Source organism: Monodon monoceros, unplaced genomic scaffold, assembly GCF_005190385.1.
Source record: "Monodon monoceros isolate NGI ecotype Baffin Bay Population unplaced genomic scaffold, NGI_Narwhal_1 Super_Scaffold_16, whole genome shotgun sequence".
In the NCBI taxonomy this organism is placed as follows: domain Eukaryota; kingdom Metazoa; phylum Chordata; class Mammalia; order Artiodactyla; family Monodontidae; genus Monodon; species Monodon monoceros.
In genome coordinates, this window is record NW_021703772.1 from 12,934,312 (window position 1) to 12,948,344 (window position 14,033).

The 14,033-nt window shown below is 38.1% G+C and overlaps 1 protein-coding gene across 1 annotated transcript in view; it reads right to left on the reverse strand.

Moving 5' to 3' along the window:
- Positions 1 to 4,671: 4,671 nt before the first annotated feature.
- Positions 4,672 to 14,033, reverse strand: part of NYAP2 (neuronal tyrosine-phosphorylated phosphoinositide-3-kinase adaptor 2) — a 204,186-nt gene continuing 194,824 nt past the window's right edge. The window contains exon 5 of the mRNA XM_029226104.1: positions 4,672 to 4,805. Coding sequence (XP_029081937.1) covers positions 4,672 to 4,805 — 134 coding nt within the window. The remainder of the gene's footprint in view (positions 4,806 to 14,033) is intronic.

The window sequence follows — 14,033 nt, forward strand, 5'->3', positions numbered from 1 at the left end:
CTACGGATGCTAGTACATTCTTCCATTATCTAGGAAAGCTGGCCACATGCTGGTGTGCAGACATAGACATGGAGCGCATGGGAAAAAAGAAGGTATTCTGCTCTGCAGGAGCCCGGGCAGGCTCTCATAAGGCCCCAGCAGGGTCATCAAGCTAAAGGAGGATGTTAGAAGCTTGGAGGGAGCCCAGAGGACTGCCATCAAAAGAAATAAATGTTTGGGCTTCCCTGGTGGCACAGTGGTTGAGAGTCCGCCTGCCAATGCAGGGGATGCGGGTTCGTGCCCCGGTCTGGGAAGATCCCACATGCCGCGGAGTGGCTGGGCCCGTGAACCATGGCCGCTGAGCCTGTGCGTCCGGAGCCTGTGCTCCACAACGGGAGAGGCCACAACAGTGAGAGGCCTGTGTACCGCAAAAAAAAAAAAAATTTTTTAATTTAAAAAAGTAAATGTTTGAGAAATAATCCTGAAGGGGCAAGTTGAAAGGAACTGGGCTTGTTTCCCTGGATAACAGCTTATAAGTGCACAGCATGGACCAGCCTGGGCAAGGCCTCTTCTGGGTAGTGAGAAGGCAGCTCTCAAGCCACACAGGGCCCACGGAACAAGAGATAACAGCTTCAGGGGCGATTTTTAAATTTCTAGAGAAATGTGGGGCTCTCAGATTTTGAAACGTATGTCCAAAGGAAGTGACAGATGGCTTTCTGTTACCCCCTTCCCGACATCAAGGATAATCAGAGATAATCTAGTTTAGAACAATTGACAAACCTCAGAGAGAAGGTGAGTTCTCAGTTCAACACTTAGGTCACTGTTAGCTCTGTGATTCCCTGATTTGACTTGGGGGGCTGTTACTTAAAAAATGTGAAGTGTGTGTGTTCGTGAGTGTGTGATTGTGTGTGTGAGACAGTGGGCAGAGTATGTGAGAGTTTGTGTGTATTCATGTGCATAAGTATATTGGGAGAGTGTGTGTGTGTGTGTGTGTGTGTGTGTGCATGTGTGTGTCAGAGGATGTGGCTCTCATCTCCTTCCTTCCCAGAAGAAATAAGTACAGACATTTCTTGGGAACATTTTTCCAAAGACAGCTGGCACTTTGGAGACACACCCTAGCTGCTCCTTCCTTGAAGGAAAGACTGGCTTTCTCATGGCCCTGCTCCTTAGTTTCTATCCCATCACCTGCTGCAGTAAAACTAGAGATGGCCCCATCTCCAGATTAATGGGGGTCACTAACACCATAGTCCAGAGATGGAGGGATCACATGAACAGCATTTGCTGTCTATAGAGGCACTCACACTTCTTTCTTCTGAGTACACACCTTTCTACTTCACTACAGAAGAAAAAAAAGATAAAGTGATGTGCTTCAAGTGCAAAATATTTCTCCTATACCGTTTTGCTTTTATAAATAAGAAAATAAAATAGCTTTCTCATGGAAGCTGCAGAAATTCAATCTAATTTCCAAAGGTTTGCTTTATGACAAATGCCAAAATATGTGGCTGCTTTGCTGTAAAATTCCAAGGAAATGTCACTTTCCCCTAATTGCCCCGTGACTGCTCTATTTATTCAGGAGTGAATTAAGAAAGAAAAGATCTATTTTTCATCTCACCGAGTTTTAGAGGGTATTATGCGTTGTGTAAGAAGCTCTAAATGCTTTGGAACTCATACTTCTTTCTTGAACTTCCCGTCTTCTCCTAGGTATTTTAAAGTTCCAGTCAGATGAGACTATACATTTCTACAAATCTTGTGTCTCCTATATTACCTGAAGCCGAAACAGACTGCATAGCCAAGCAAACATTACCTCCACTTTTATTTTTACACAAATGCCCTTGGTGGGCAGTCACTATGCGCCCCAGGCTCCTCGGCAGGTCAGTCAATCACTACTGTCTCCAGATTCTTTAGGGGTGGTCCATCATCATTGGCCTAGGCTCCTGGGGGTGGGCGGCAGTCCCTTTTGGCCAGCTCTACCCATCTCTGCTGGAGTAACCTCCGTCCCTTCTGTCTCCTCCTGCAATACTTCTCAGAAAGCTCCAACCATGATCTGAAGTGGTGGGTGAAAAACTAGTACTGAGGGAGCTGAAAAGAGATAAGATGTGAACAACCTGGAAAAAAAAAAAAACACAGCTCCTTCTCTATGAGCAGAAATGTCCCTTAATATGGCTTCTTAAAGCCAGACTCCTCAATAGATAAGCACTACTGGAATTATATCAATGACTGCTTTTGTTTGTCTGAAACAGATCACATGGTCTTCCAAAGATTTCCTAGTAAGAAGTCTATTAATCGTCTATTAAGTCTATTAATCGTCTATTAAGCGTTCTGTGTTTTAATAACTATTAGGAATCCCGGTGGAGGAAAAACACTTTTTAAAAAAGTGACCAGGATGATTGTCGCATAATGCTAGGTGTTCCGTATCCTAGTTTGTGTACGAATATTCAATGTTTTTAAATGTCTTTCACCATTGCCTGGGGTGACTTAGCCTAGGGAGGTGTCATCCTGGTTGTAACTTAAGGAGACATCTCAGTCAAGAGTGTGGGAATTAGGTGAGAAGAGGGTCTTCAATAAGTACCCATTGCCTTTAGTTCAATTCCAAGTTGTAGGAATGCAGAGCAAGGTTCTTCTGAGCCATGTTTACCCCGTTAGCGCTAGCATATGGGAAGAGGTGAATACTACATCTGGTCACGAGCCACAGGGGAGAGACTCAGAGGCCAGCGCTCTAATTTGCAGCCCCGACACCCCTCCTATGATGTGGCTGTGTGCCAGAATTTCTCCTGGTTGGAGAGAAAAAGTGCAGCACCTAAGTAACAAGAGGGTCTTTCTCCTGTTGCTGTGTTTTGAAGAATGAAGAACATCCTACCAGGTAAGCGAAGAGCTGATAATGCAAAGGTACAGAGTTGCACCTTGTTTGTCTGTAAGTTACCCCAGGAAACTGCTTTCATTGAGAATTGAAGGGACGTAGGATGAAACAACTATAAAGATAATTAGGAGAAAAAGCAAATGAAAACAAAGAACACAAAACCTCTCTGAGATACTGAGGTAATGCAATAATAGCAAGGTATATATACTTGGAAAATTGATTGTATTAATGCAGTCCTCCTCCAGCTAGCTAAAGGTCTCTCCTTTCTGTATTCAAGTTTTTAAGCTTTGAAAATCTGTAAATGTAATATTCTGGAATAGCTTTAATCAACTAAGGTGGCAATTTATCTTAGTGAGGTTAATTGTGTTATTTATTTATTTATTCATTGTCTTATTGTTTCTACCTCTTTTATACCCAAAAAAGTGTTTGAGGTGGATTCATTTGGTTACAAAGCATTTAAAATGTTAAATTAAGACACAAGAAATTCTAAATGGCACTTGAGATGCTCTTGAGAGGAGCCTCTCATCTATTGCATTTGTAGATATCTCATATATTCATGAATCAAATCCTGTGCATATTTAAGCCAGACCAAAATACTATAAAGCACCCTGTCTCCCATTAGAAAAAATGCAATTATTCTTCCTGGTTATGTTTTTAAAATAGCTTGACATTTATATAATTGATGAATATGTAATTTGCTAATCAGTAATGGACAGTTCCCATGGAGGTATCATTGCTAGTTTTATAATTTACAATTTCAGAAGAGTTTTATGAAAGTGAACATTAAAGCTGGGACAAGCAGAGAGAAACCACTCCAGGGTGGTATTATCCTATTTAACACCTATAATACATTTAACAGTAACAACAATTAAGCTTCACAAATTGTCATTGTACTGAATTCCTATTGGATGAATTATAGATAGAGCATTTATATGTAGTGATTTTTCCCCATACTATATCCTCCGTACACAAGCATGTACCAATGAACATCAGAGCAACATACTATACTATAAAGGATTAAATGATACTGTAGCTTATGCCTTTATTCCTTGTATCTTTTCTCCAAATGATAATAGAGATCTCATATACCATGCATAAACACTTACATTCCCTTACTGAGAACATTTCTGATATTTTTGGTATAAGAGAGAAAAGTCATTCATTTAAAGATTGCGTTATTAATCAACAGTTTGGGGTAAATACCTAGATTATCTGGTTGGTCAATTTGTCTTTATGGCCAAGAAAAAAGACTAGCTGCCATGTTCAATCCAAATGAGTTGGTATATGAATATTTATCAGGACATCAATATTCACTGTCTTACAATCATGCTCCAAGTTAAATAAAAATAAAAGTAAGACGGCCACAAATATTACAGTATAATAAGATAAGAACTAAACAGTATGTACAAATTCGTTGACAACATCTGTGCAAGCGTTGTGGACAAAACATTTAAAAAGAAATCTACATAAAACAAAGTCGGTAAATTTATCAAACGTTGATAAATTTTCGGAGACGGTATAAAAGTACACAAAACACGGAAGAGAGAAAGAACTTTAAAAAAATAACCACTAAGCCAATACATATAGTACAAGTTTACATTTATATTACAGAATGATGGAAACCAGAGACAAAAACGATTTGGTAACAAACAGCAAAGAAAGTTTCACCAATCACAAGGAAGAAAGACTTTCCTTTTTGGATGAAAACACAGACGGCCACAGCTCATCCCTCCCACCCATACACACACAGAAAAATAAAAGCAAATGCAAAAGTTGTTACAGCAACACACGACAGACAGAGGTGGAAAGCGTTTGGCATGTCGCATCACAGGAAGTCAATCACGATTGGCTAACGATGATGGTACCTGGCTCTGTTGCAGGTCACTGGCTTGCCTGAGAGGAGTAACGGATGGAGGGGGCACACCTGATGTGGACGCAGACCGGCCTAGTTTGCAGCTTACTTTCGGTTCTGTGAACAAGGGGGAAAGACAGAGCATTAGCTGAGCAAAGTCTGCAGGGATGAACCGGACTCCAGGCTTTCTTCTGGTTTTACTACACGTTCTTTTAATACACTGAATTCTCCTGATGTTTACTAATCATTGGCAGGTGATGAAACAATTTCATAACAATTGATTCTAAAATGAGCCTTGTTCACAGATCAGCTCCTGGGAATAAAGAACAAACCACTTAAGTTCCACGCCTTGTTGCCTTGCACACTTTACCCTATTTAGAGTGGGTTTCTATAGAGCGATTACTGGAGCAACAAAATCCCACTGGGGAAAAAGCCAGTGACATGACTATTTTTGGTGCTTCATTTTCAGTCTTGGTCCAAGGGTCTCCTGTGTCCTAAAATGTCTTTTCCACCCTCTCCAAATTTTTCTTCCATCCCTCCCTCCTTTCATTCTTTCATTCTTTCTTTTCTTCATTCATTCTCTTATTCTTTCCTTCTTTTTCTTTTCCTAACTTTCTAATTTTCAAGTCCATATTGTGCTGATTACTTTCACCATGGTTTTGATGTAACATTTCTCTAATTTAACTTCATTTGCTTTGAATTGTATAACCACTTCGAAGATTTTTGACATCTTTCATAATAATATTATTTTTCAAAATTAAAAAGCCTTCCCCTAACTCTTCCTCTATTTAAGGAGCCTAAATAGGCTGCCTAGGTCATTATCAAGATACTTTGAAGACTGCAATTTGGGGAATGGAAAGAGTTCCCTTCATTCAAGAAGCTCAGAATTTATGGTATACAGACGACACTGATTTTCAGACATATCTGAAGGTATTTATAAAGGAGAAGAAGGCATCAAAAGAAAAGTTGACATCTATGCTTTTGCCACAAACTTTTATATTAGCTGTCAGTTTTTGAGTGCCTAGTATATCCCAGCTTCTGTTTGGGCTGCACTTAAATTATCTCAAATCTTAAAGATAATCTTTAGAGTTATGAATTAGCTATAAATCCTCCCAATTTACAAATTAGAAACCTGAGGCTCAGCAAGGTTAATATTTGCATTGCAAATACACAAGCACTTTTCAAAAAAACCTTTCATTATATTAATAAATTTGACTTAAAGATGAAACTCTCTGAACTAGTGGCTTCAAATGATATTACATCACTAATTTACCAAGCAGTGGCAAGCTGATGCTAGAGAACAAGTTCTGTGCTGGATAGGAACACTATCTTTATGCCACTTTTTTTTTTTTTTTTTTTTTTTTTTTTTTGCTGTACGCGGGCCTCTCACTGTTGTGGCCTCTCCCGTTGCGGAGCAACAGGCTCCGGACGCGCAGGCTCAGCGGCCATGGCTCACGGGCCCAGCCGCTCCGCGGCATGTGGGATCTTCCCGGACTGGGGCACCAACCCGTGTCCCCTGCATCGGCAGGCGGACTCTCAACCACTGCACCACCAGGGAAGCCCTATGCCACTTTTATATAAGCTGCTCTTCAGAGAAAAGCTTTGCTATGTCTGCATCACATGACCTATGGCTAACTTCAGCCTCTGCTAACTGCCTTCTGGCCATTCTCTCCCCATCCTTCACAGACACCAGATACAGATACAAAGAATAAGATAAGCTGGCGTCCATTCACACAGAGACCTTTCAATACACCCTCACCCACACACACCCTTCCTCTCCCACCCCTGCTTCAAACTATTAATGCCTCACGTCCATATTAGAATAATTATCTTAACGGGTACTAATAGCCTTTCTTGGCAAATTAGATAGTCTTTTACTCTGTGCTTCTGATTTAGCAAGAAAAAAAAGACAATAAGCAGGCTTTGGACTATGAGATGACTCCACTAGCTATAGGACCTTAGAAAATGTTTTTCATATCATTTAAGTTTTATTTCTTTTCAAAACAAATGAATATAATCCTTTACTCATTATTCAGAATCCATTTATTTTATACCTACTATGTGCCAGGGACTGTACAGAGTGTGGTCACCAAAAACCCACTCTTGCCCTAAGAGAGACTTACAATCTATCCAGGAGCAAAGATATTAAGCAACAAATTATGCATTTAATTATATAAAAGCAGCTGTGACCAGCCCTCTCGGTGGAATTATCAGTGGTAGAAGAACATTTGCTGGTGGAATGAACAGGTGTTAGAAGGATGCTGACATCTACTTTGTGGGCAGTAAAAGTTAAAGAGCTCATTTGTTCTTTGCTCTTTCAACAAACATTTATCAAGGGCCCACCACGTGCAAAGCACTGCAGTGGATGCTAAGAATATGGGTGAGGAAGACACCAATTTCCCATATTTTAATGAGGTTTATGTTTACTCAGGGGAGACAAACAGTATGCCTAAAATGGTTTCCTGAAAATTCAGAAAAATTAGAAAGGAGAAGTACAGGGTGCCATGGTATCATTGATCAAGACATGCCTCGTGTTCTGGGAGCTAGGGAAGGCTGGGCCCTAAAAGAGCTGTAGTATCATAGGATATTTGTCCTTCTCTGTCTGGCTCACTTCACTTAGTATGATAATCTCTAGGTCCATCCCTGTTGCTGCAAACAACATTATTTCATTCTTTTATGGCTGAGTAATATTCCATTGTGTGTGTGTGTGTGTGTGTGTGTGTGTATGCATCTCACATCTTCTTTATCCATTCATCTGTCAGTGGACACTTAGGTTGCTTCCATGTCTTGGCTATTGTAAACAGGGCTGCTGTGAACGTTGGGGTGCATGTGTCTGTTCAAATTATGGTTTGTAGAATCTAAAAAGATGATCTAAATGAACTTCTTCACAAAACAGAAATAGACTCACAGACATAGAAAAAAACTTATTTACCAAAGTGGCAATGGAGTGGAGGGATAAATTAGGTGTTTGGGATTAAAATATACACATTACTATACATAAAAGAGATAACCAACAAGGACCTTCTGTAGAGCACAGGGAACTGAACTCAATATCTTGTAATAACTTATAATGGAAGAGAATGTAAAAAAAAAAAAAGAATATATGTTTATATATATATGTATAATTGAATCACTTTGCTGTACATCTGAAACTAACACAACATGATAAATCAACTACATTTCAATAAAAAAATTAAGAAGACAAGTACAAAATAGAGATCTACATTATTTAAAGAAAAAAAACACTGTGATAATTCACACCTGCCAATGGTGCTGAGCAGGTGGTAAAAGCTGAAGTAGGGAGGACCATGGGTGCTTAGGTTTATTTTCCAACCTACCCAGAAGTCAAAACTATTTCAGGATGTATTCCTTTTATTCACTTTATTGCTTATATAGTATAAAGAAATAATAATGAATCACATATTCTGGTATCTAGGAGAGTGGGGATAGGTGAGCTAATGATGGATAAAAGATGGAACCGTTTCCACCTATGATGCTTATGGCTTCACCTCCCTCTTCTCTGTTGTTTTCTGTTTGTCTTTTTGTCTTGTTTTGCTTTCTCCCTCTGCACTTTCTCCCTCAGAACATGTGCATTGTCATGGCTTCTTGTGTATCATCTTTTCCCTCTTGGGTCACATGGAGGTTTCTACAGGTCTGTCCTCTCTTCACACCCTTCCTTGCTTGATGTTAAGCCGCAGTGCCTTCTAGAGACTAGGGATTAATTAGGAGTTTGGGATTAAAATATACACATTACTATATATAAAATAATAATAAACAAGGACCAAATGATAGCTTTTTCTCAACATCTTAGGTATCCTTCTGATTTTCCTATTTATAGGTGGAACATTATCTCCATTTTCCTAGAAGCTTACTTTTTATGTTCAGAGCTTTCTTTTCCTCTTTCTATAAAGTTAGCCCTGTGGTAGTTTTCTTTCTTTGTGATTTATTTCAACTCACAGACAATACCACAATTTTGGTATTCAACAACTTGAGCCAAAAATAATTTTATATATAACATAGGTAATATATATAATTATAATTATATATCGTTAAATATATGTGTGTGTATATATATATATGTGTGTGTATATATATATATGTGTGTGTATATATATATGTGTGTATATATATGTAAAATCTACCTGCTGGTCCCCATACCCATAGTTTCTCTGCTCAAAACTAACTTGTACACAATGCCAGGCAGAACTTCTTAAATTGCTTTTAGATCACACACCTTATTCAAAAGTTTTAAATTACTCCCCACTTCATATGATAAAAACTTCAAACTCACTTGGCTAATATTCAAAGGTCCCCCTGTGATCTGGCCCCATCTGATCTGATCCACTGTGCTCTCTGTGGCTGTCTGCTCCCCAAAGCATAGACAACTCAGTATCTCTTCTCAGTCTCCACATCTTACCCTGCTTCTGTCCTTCACAAGGTGTCCCCACGCATGGCCTTTCATCAGACCAGATGTTATCTATTTTCTAAGGCCTGCTTCAACGTGCACGTATATTGTAAAGCATCCTGCAACCTTGTTTACCTCTTTCTTCCAAATAGCCTTAGCACTTATATACCATTTGCACTGCTGGCTGTGGCTCTGAGTATTTATGTTGGTGAGGACCACAGAGTAAGTGTTCAATTAATATGATTTTTCTTTCACTGAAGACACTCAAATTAACCTAGAAAACGTCAATGCAACTTCTAAAGCAAATTGTGGCAATGACAGTAACATAGAATATGTTTTAAGGCCTGGGTTCAAGGTCTGGCTCCCCGACTTACCAAGGCAGTGATTCTCATTCAAGGGTACATGATTTTCTAGGGAAACTCTCCCTAAGTTTTGTGCAGGTGATTCTAGTATCTACCCACCCACCCTTGAAAATATAAGAGTGTTCAAATATAAATGTGTCCCATGATGACATAACCTATCACTCTAATTTATAAATGAACCTAATTTCCCAGGAGGCATAAATCCTAGTATCTCTTAAGGAATCATCTTTTATTATATAAAATAAACGTAAAACATCTATCGAATCCTGGTTGACATGTTTTCATAATAAGCCAATGTTTCCATATATACCTTTATTGAATTAGCACATTTAGTCACATGGAGAAAATTCAACATTTTTTCCTAGAAAAGGATGGCAAATAATGTTTTTTTACTATGAGGTTCCTTTAAAGGGTATGTTGAAGAGATTATCTGATGAGTGACACAATCCAATGCCTTTTATATTACCCAATGTACCTATGGATTAATTTCCCCTGCTAGGTTTCCAGTCAGACTCTGACTTAATCAGCCTCTTCCAAGCATAGACAGTGATATCTCTAAAGCACAGACTGAGACTTACTAAAATCCAAGCAAACTCCCAATTTCATCGTGACCCACAAAGGCCTTGCTTTACCCCTATTGGACAGTGGTCCAGATCGTGTCTTGGTTCATCCACCCCCTTAGGGACTGCAATATAACCACTAACCACTCATCACACATGGCGGCTGACCTTGCCGGCCAGCCACCCTGTAGCTTTAAAGTCAGGTCACCCAGCGGTCGACTGTTCAGTCCCAACATGGCTCATATGGTTATGACTTCACCTGCAGTGGCAGGCTGAGATGATTACTTATGAATTCATTATGCACACATGCGTACACTGGCAGGTGGAAAATGCACACATTTGTGTGTGTGTACACACATATACATACATACATACTCCATAACGTTGTTGCTTGATGGTATCATGTCATAAGGACAATTTTTTTTAATTGTGAGGTTTTGGTTTATCTTTATCATACTCATTTAGCTCTTCTTTTCTGTTTCACCTTGTCTTTGACTTAAATACATTTGGAATCTATTATGGTGTTTGTGGGACCTAGTTGGTGAAACAAATCCTTATGATGTTGGATCCACCAAGGTTTCTTTGGCCAAAAGAATTTTCTAAAAAGTCTCAAAAATCCTAGACAAGATTCTATTTTTATAACCAAGCCTCTTAGAGAGTCTCTAGGGCTGTGACATCAAAGTTAAATCGTCCAGTTCACTTACCTTTAGAAATACACTATGCTTTGAGCCTTAAATAGTGAGGCTTAGGAACCACAAGACTAAAAACAGTAAGTTTTCATGCTAAATTTTGTTAATATAAAAATTGCCAAGGCGTTTGGGGGTCAAAAACGATGGACATATGCCTCAAAAGTTAGTTAAGATAAGGCTTCCTCCCCTTAGAAAAACTCATTCCATTAAAAGATTAATTATGAGCTAGAAAGTATCTATTCTCCCTACATCCAAGGAAAAACCCCTTCTTGTGTAATAAACTGCCAATAACCATCCTAGAAGTAAAAGTTGACGTTGTTTGTGCAATTTCAGTGAAGGTCAAGTGTAAAGAGAACAAGAAAGAATGTGCGGGAGAGAGAGAAACACAGAGAGACAGAGAAAGGAAAAGGAAGAATGGAAAAAAGGTAGAAGGAGGGAGGGAGAGAGGAAAGAAGGAAGAAAGAAGACATTAATTTTAATTCCTTGAAATAAACCATCATCAAGACATTATCATGTGATCTTTCCAGGGTAATAATTCATCATCATCTTAAAGTTCGTATTAAGTAAGTGCCCATCGGACTTTGTCACTTAGAAAGAACTATTTTCTCTCTTTTTATTCTTGTTGGATACAATCTTTCATTGCTTTTTTTTTAAGGATGGCAATTTCTCCATCATTTCTCATCTTCCCTGTAAGGTGAACTGAATTTCTGTTCAGGATTATGTTCCTTGGTATTGTTACAGGATAATCCCCAAGGCACCCACAGCTACTATTATGAGTACTAGAGTTCTCTTTGTTTTCAGAAAGCAAAGACAAATGATTGTTCTCAACCTCTGGATCTACACAGCAATAAGAGATTAGTGTATTTTTACGAAAAACAAAAACACTTTCATCTAGCATCAAAGAAATAAGATCAAATTCTGGGGAGACATATTTTTCTCCATCTTGTTTTTTTTTTTCAATACGTAAAATTTTTCTCTGCTAGCAGAGACATATTATGATTTTCCCTAGTCAATCATGCTGCTGAAAGTTTCTAATCAATGACTTAGGGCTACATGGAGGTCACAAAAAAGGCCTTTTATTTAAAACACTGAGGTATGCTTATTGCAAACTCTACTTTCATTTCTGGGAAAGGCATTTTTTTGAGATAACACACATGCTATTTGAGATAAACTGATGCCTGAGTAATAAGGGGCAGTTTTGCGAGGACTGTGTTAAAACCTTCACAGATTCCAAACATTTTGTTTGAAAGCTTCCATCACACATCATAGCAAACATATAGGACATCCTAATGTCCCACATTAAATGTAAATTTTTTGGTATATAATCGGAATACATTTTTATAATTTTGCAAACATATAGGATGTCCTAATGTCCCACATTAAATGTAAATTTTTCGGTATATAATCGGAATACATTTTTATAATTTTGCTTTGAAATTATTGGACTGTGAATAATCCAATTAATTCATGATTGGCTGTGATTTCTAGACAGTAATCATGCACACTCAGGAATACTTACCAAGTTAGACAATCTAATCTAGAAACTGTTTTCAGATGTAATGGAACCGTTTTAATCCTAAATTTAATAATTAATTAAATCGACCTAATGTCACATTTTGTATAGATTTAGTTAGATGTTCATTCATGTTAATGTGGCAGTTTCTTTTGAAATTTTGGTGCTTCATTTTTTAATATCAAGTATTTTTATAGATCCTTGAGAAGCCCATAGACCTAGGCACTGTCACTATGATGCTAGAAGACGAACACCTGATCGTTGCTGTGGTTATTTTGTGACCCTGGAGAAAGAAAATCAGCCACATGCAAAACTCTATCCTGGGAGTAGACATACTTCTCTCTCTCCAGCCTTTCATGGGACATACCTCTAAGGAAGCAGCGGATGTAGCACTTATGTGGCAGTGAATGACTCCGAGCATCCTTCAGTTATGGTCCAAATCCTAGTGTCATCTGAAGGGTCAGATAGTAAAACTACTGATGCTGGAGTAATTGGTCATTCTCCTTGGGAATACTGGAATTCTGGTAAAGATCTGGGTTCTCTGGTAAACCCAGAGAAAAATGAGGTGGCAACGTGGTGGATGAAATTTATGACCCAATGACAGACGTAGAGAATTAAAGAATCCATTGTACAGAGGAGAAAGAGAATCACATGCATGTGGGGTTAGGAGTACTCATTGTATTCCTCCTAAATATCTGAGGCCATGGATTTCCCTTGCCTTCCACTTTCTTATGTAGAGAGAATATAAATCATGCCGCTTACTGCACAGGGATGCCCTTGATGCTGTAATGCACGGTTAGTTTCTTACATGGCAACATAGCATCATGTAGCATCAACAGTTGTTTTTTTTTTTAATTTGACAGCCTCTTTTATTAAAACACATCATTTCTGAAATGCCCTTAAGATCTTCATCACTTTAGCTGTATATGAAAATGTGCTTTTTTCAAAAAATACTTGATTCCACATTAAAAGAGAGTTAAAGTATATGTTTATAAAGGAACATATTTTTATCTATTTAACAAGTAATATATGCTCCTTAATTATCTTAAAAATTATTACATAAAAAATTCATCTGCCATAATATACAGAAAAAGGCATATGATCTGTATCAGGATCAAATGTATATTACCATGGGGAGAAAAATTTAACTTCATGTTATGGTGTCAAAAATAGAATAAACAAACAAAAAGTAGAACAAAACTCTTTCATCCCCTGATATTAGGAATGGATACATGGCAAAAATAAGTTAACATGTATTTAAAATATATGACATTTTACTCCTAAATAACAAATAAAAGGAAAGAAATGCCAGACAAATTTTTTATATCACTCACCTTATTAATGTAAATGACACTCAAAACTGGACGTAACACTAATGATATTTCCTCTTCATACAATTGGCTTTGTGGTTTGTTGAAGAGCAAACATCCTGAGACAAAATGTGACCAGATATTGAAATTGTGTATGGTCCTTGTAGCATGTTCTATTACAATAGCTATAGTTCTTAAGATTCTGCCTTGAACCACTGTCTGTTATAGACATAAACTAAGCAATACGTGTCTTGGGATAAGATCAATATGAGACTATACATGGACAGGGACTTCAATCTGATCTCCAGTAATGGCCATGTTCATTCATTCTATAGCAGAATTTCTGGAGGGCTCTAAGACGCTTTTGGGAGGTGGTGACCTGAGGTAAAGACTATTTTCGTAAAAATGCTAAGACATTATTTGTTTTTCCACTGTGTTGACAAACGCACTGAAAGTCCCAAAACAAGACTGGATAAATCTGCTGATACCTTAGCACATCAAAGCAA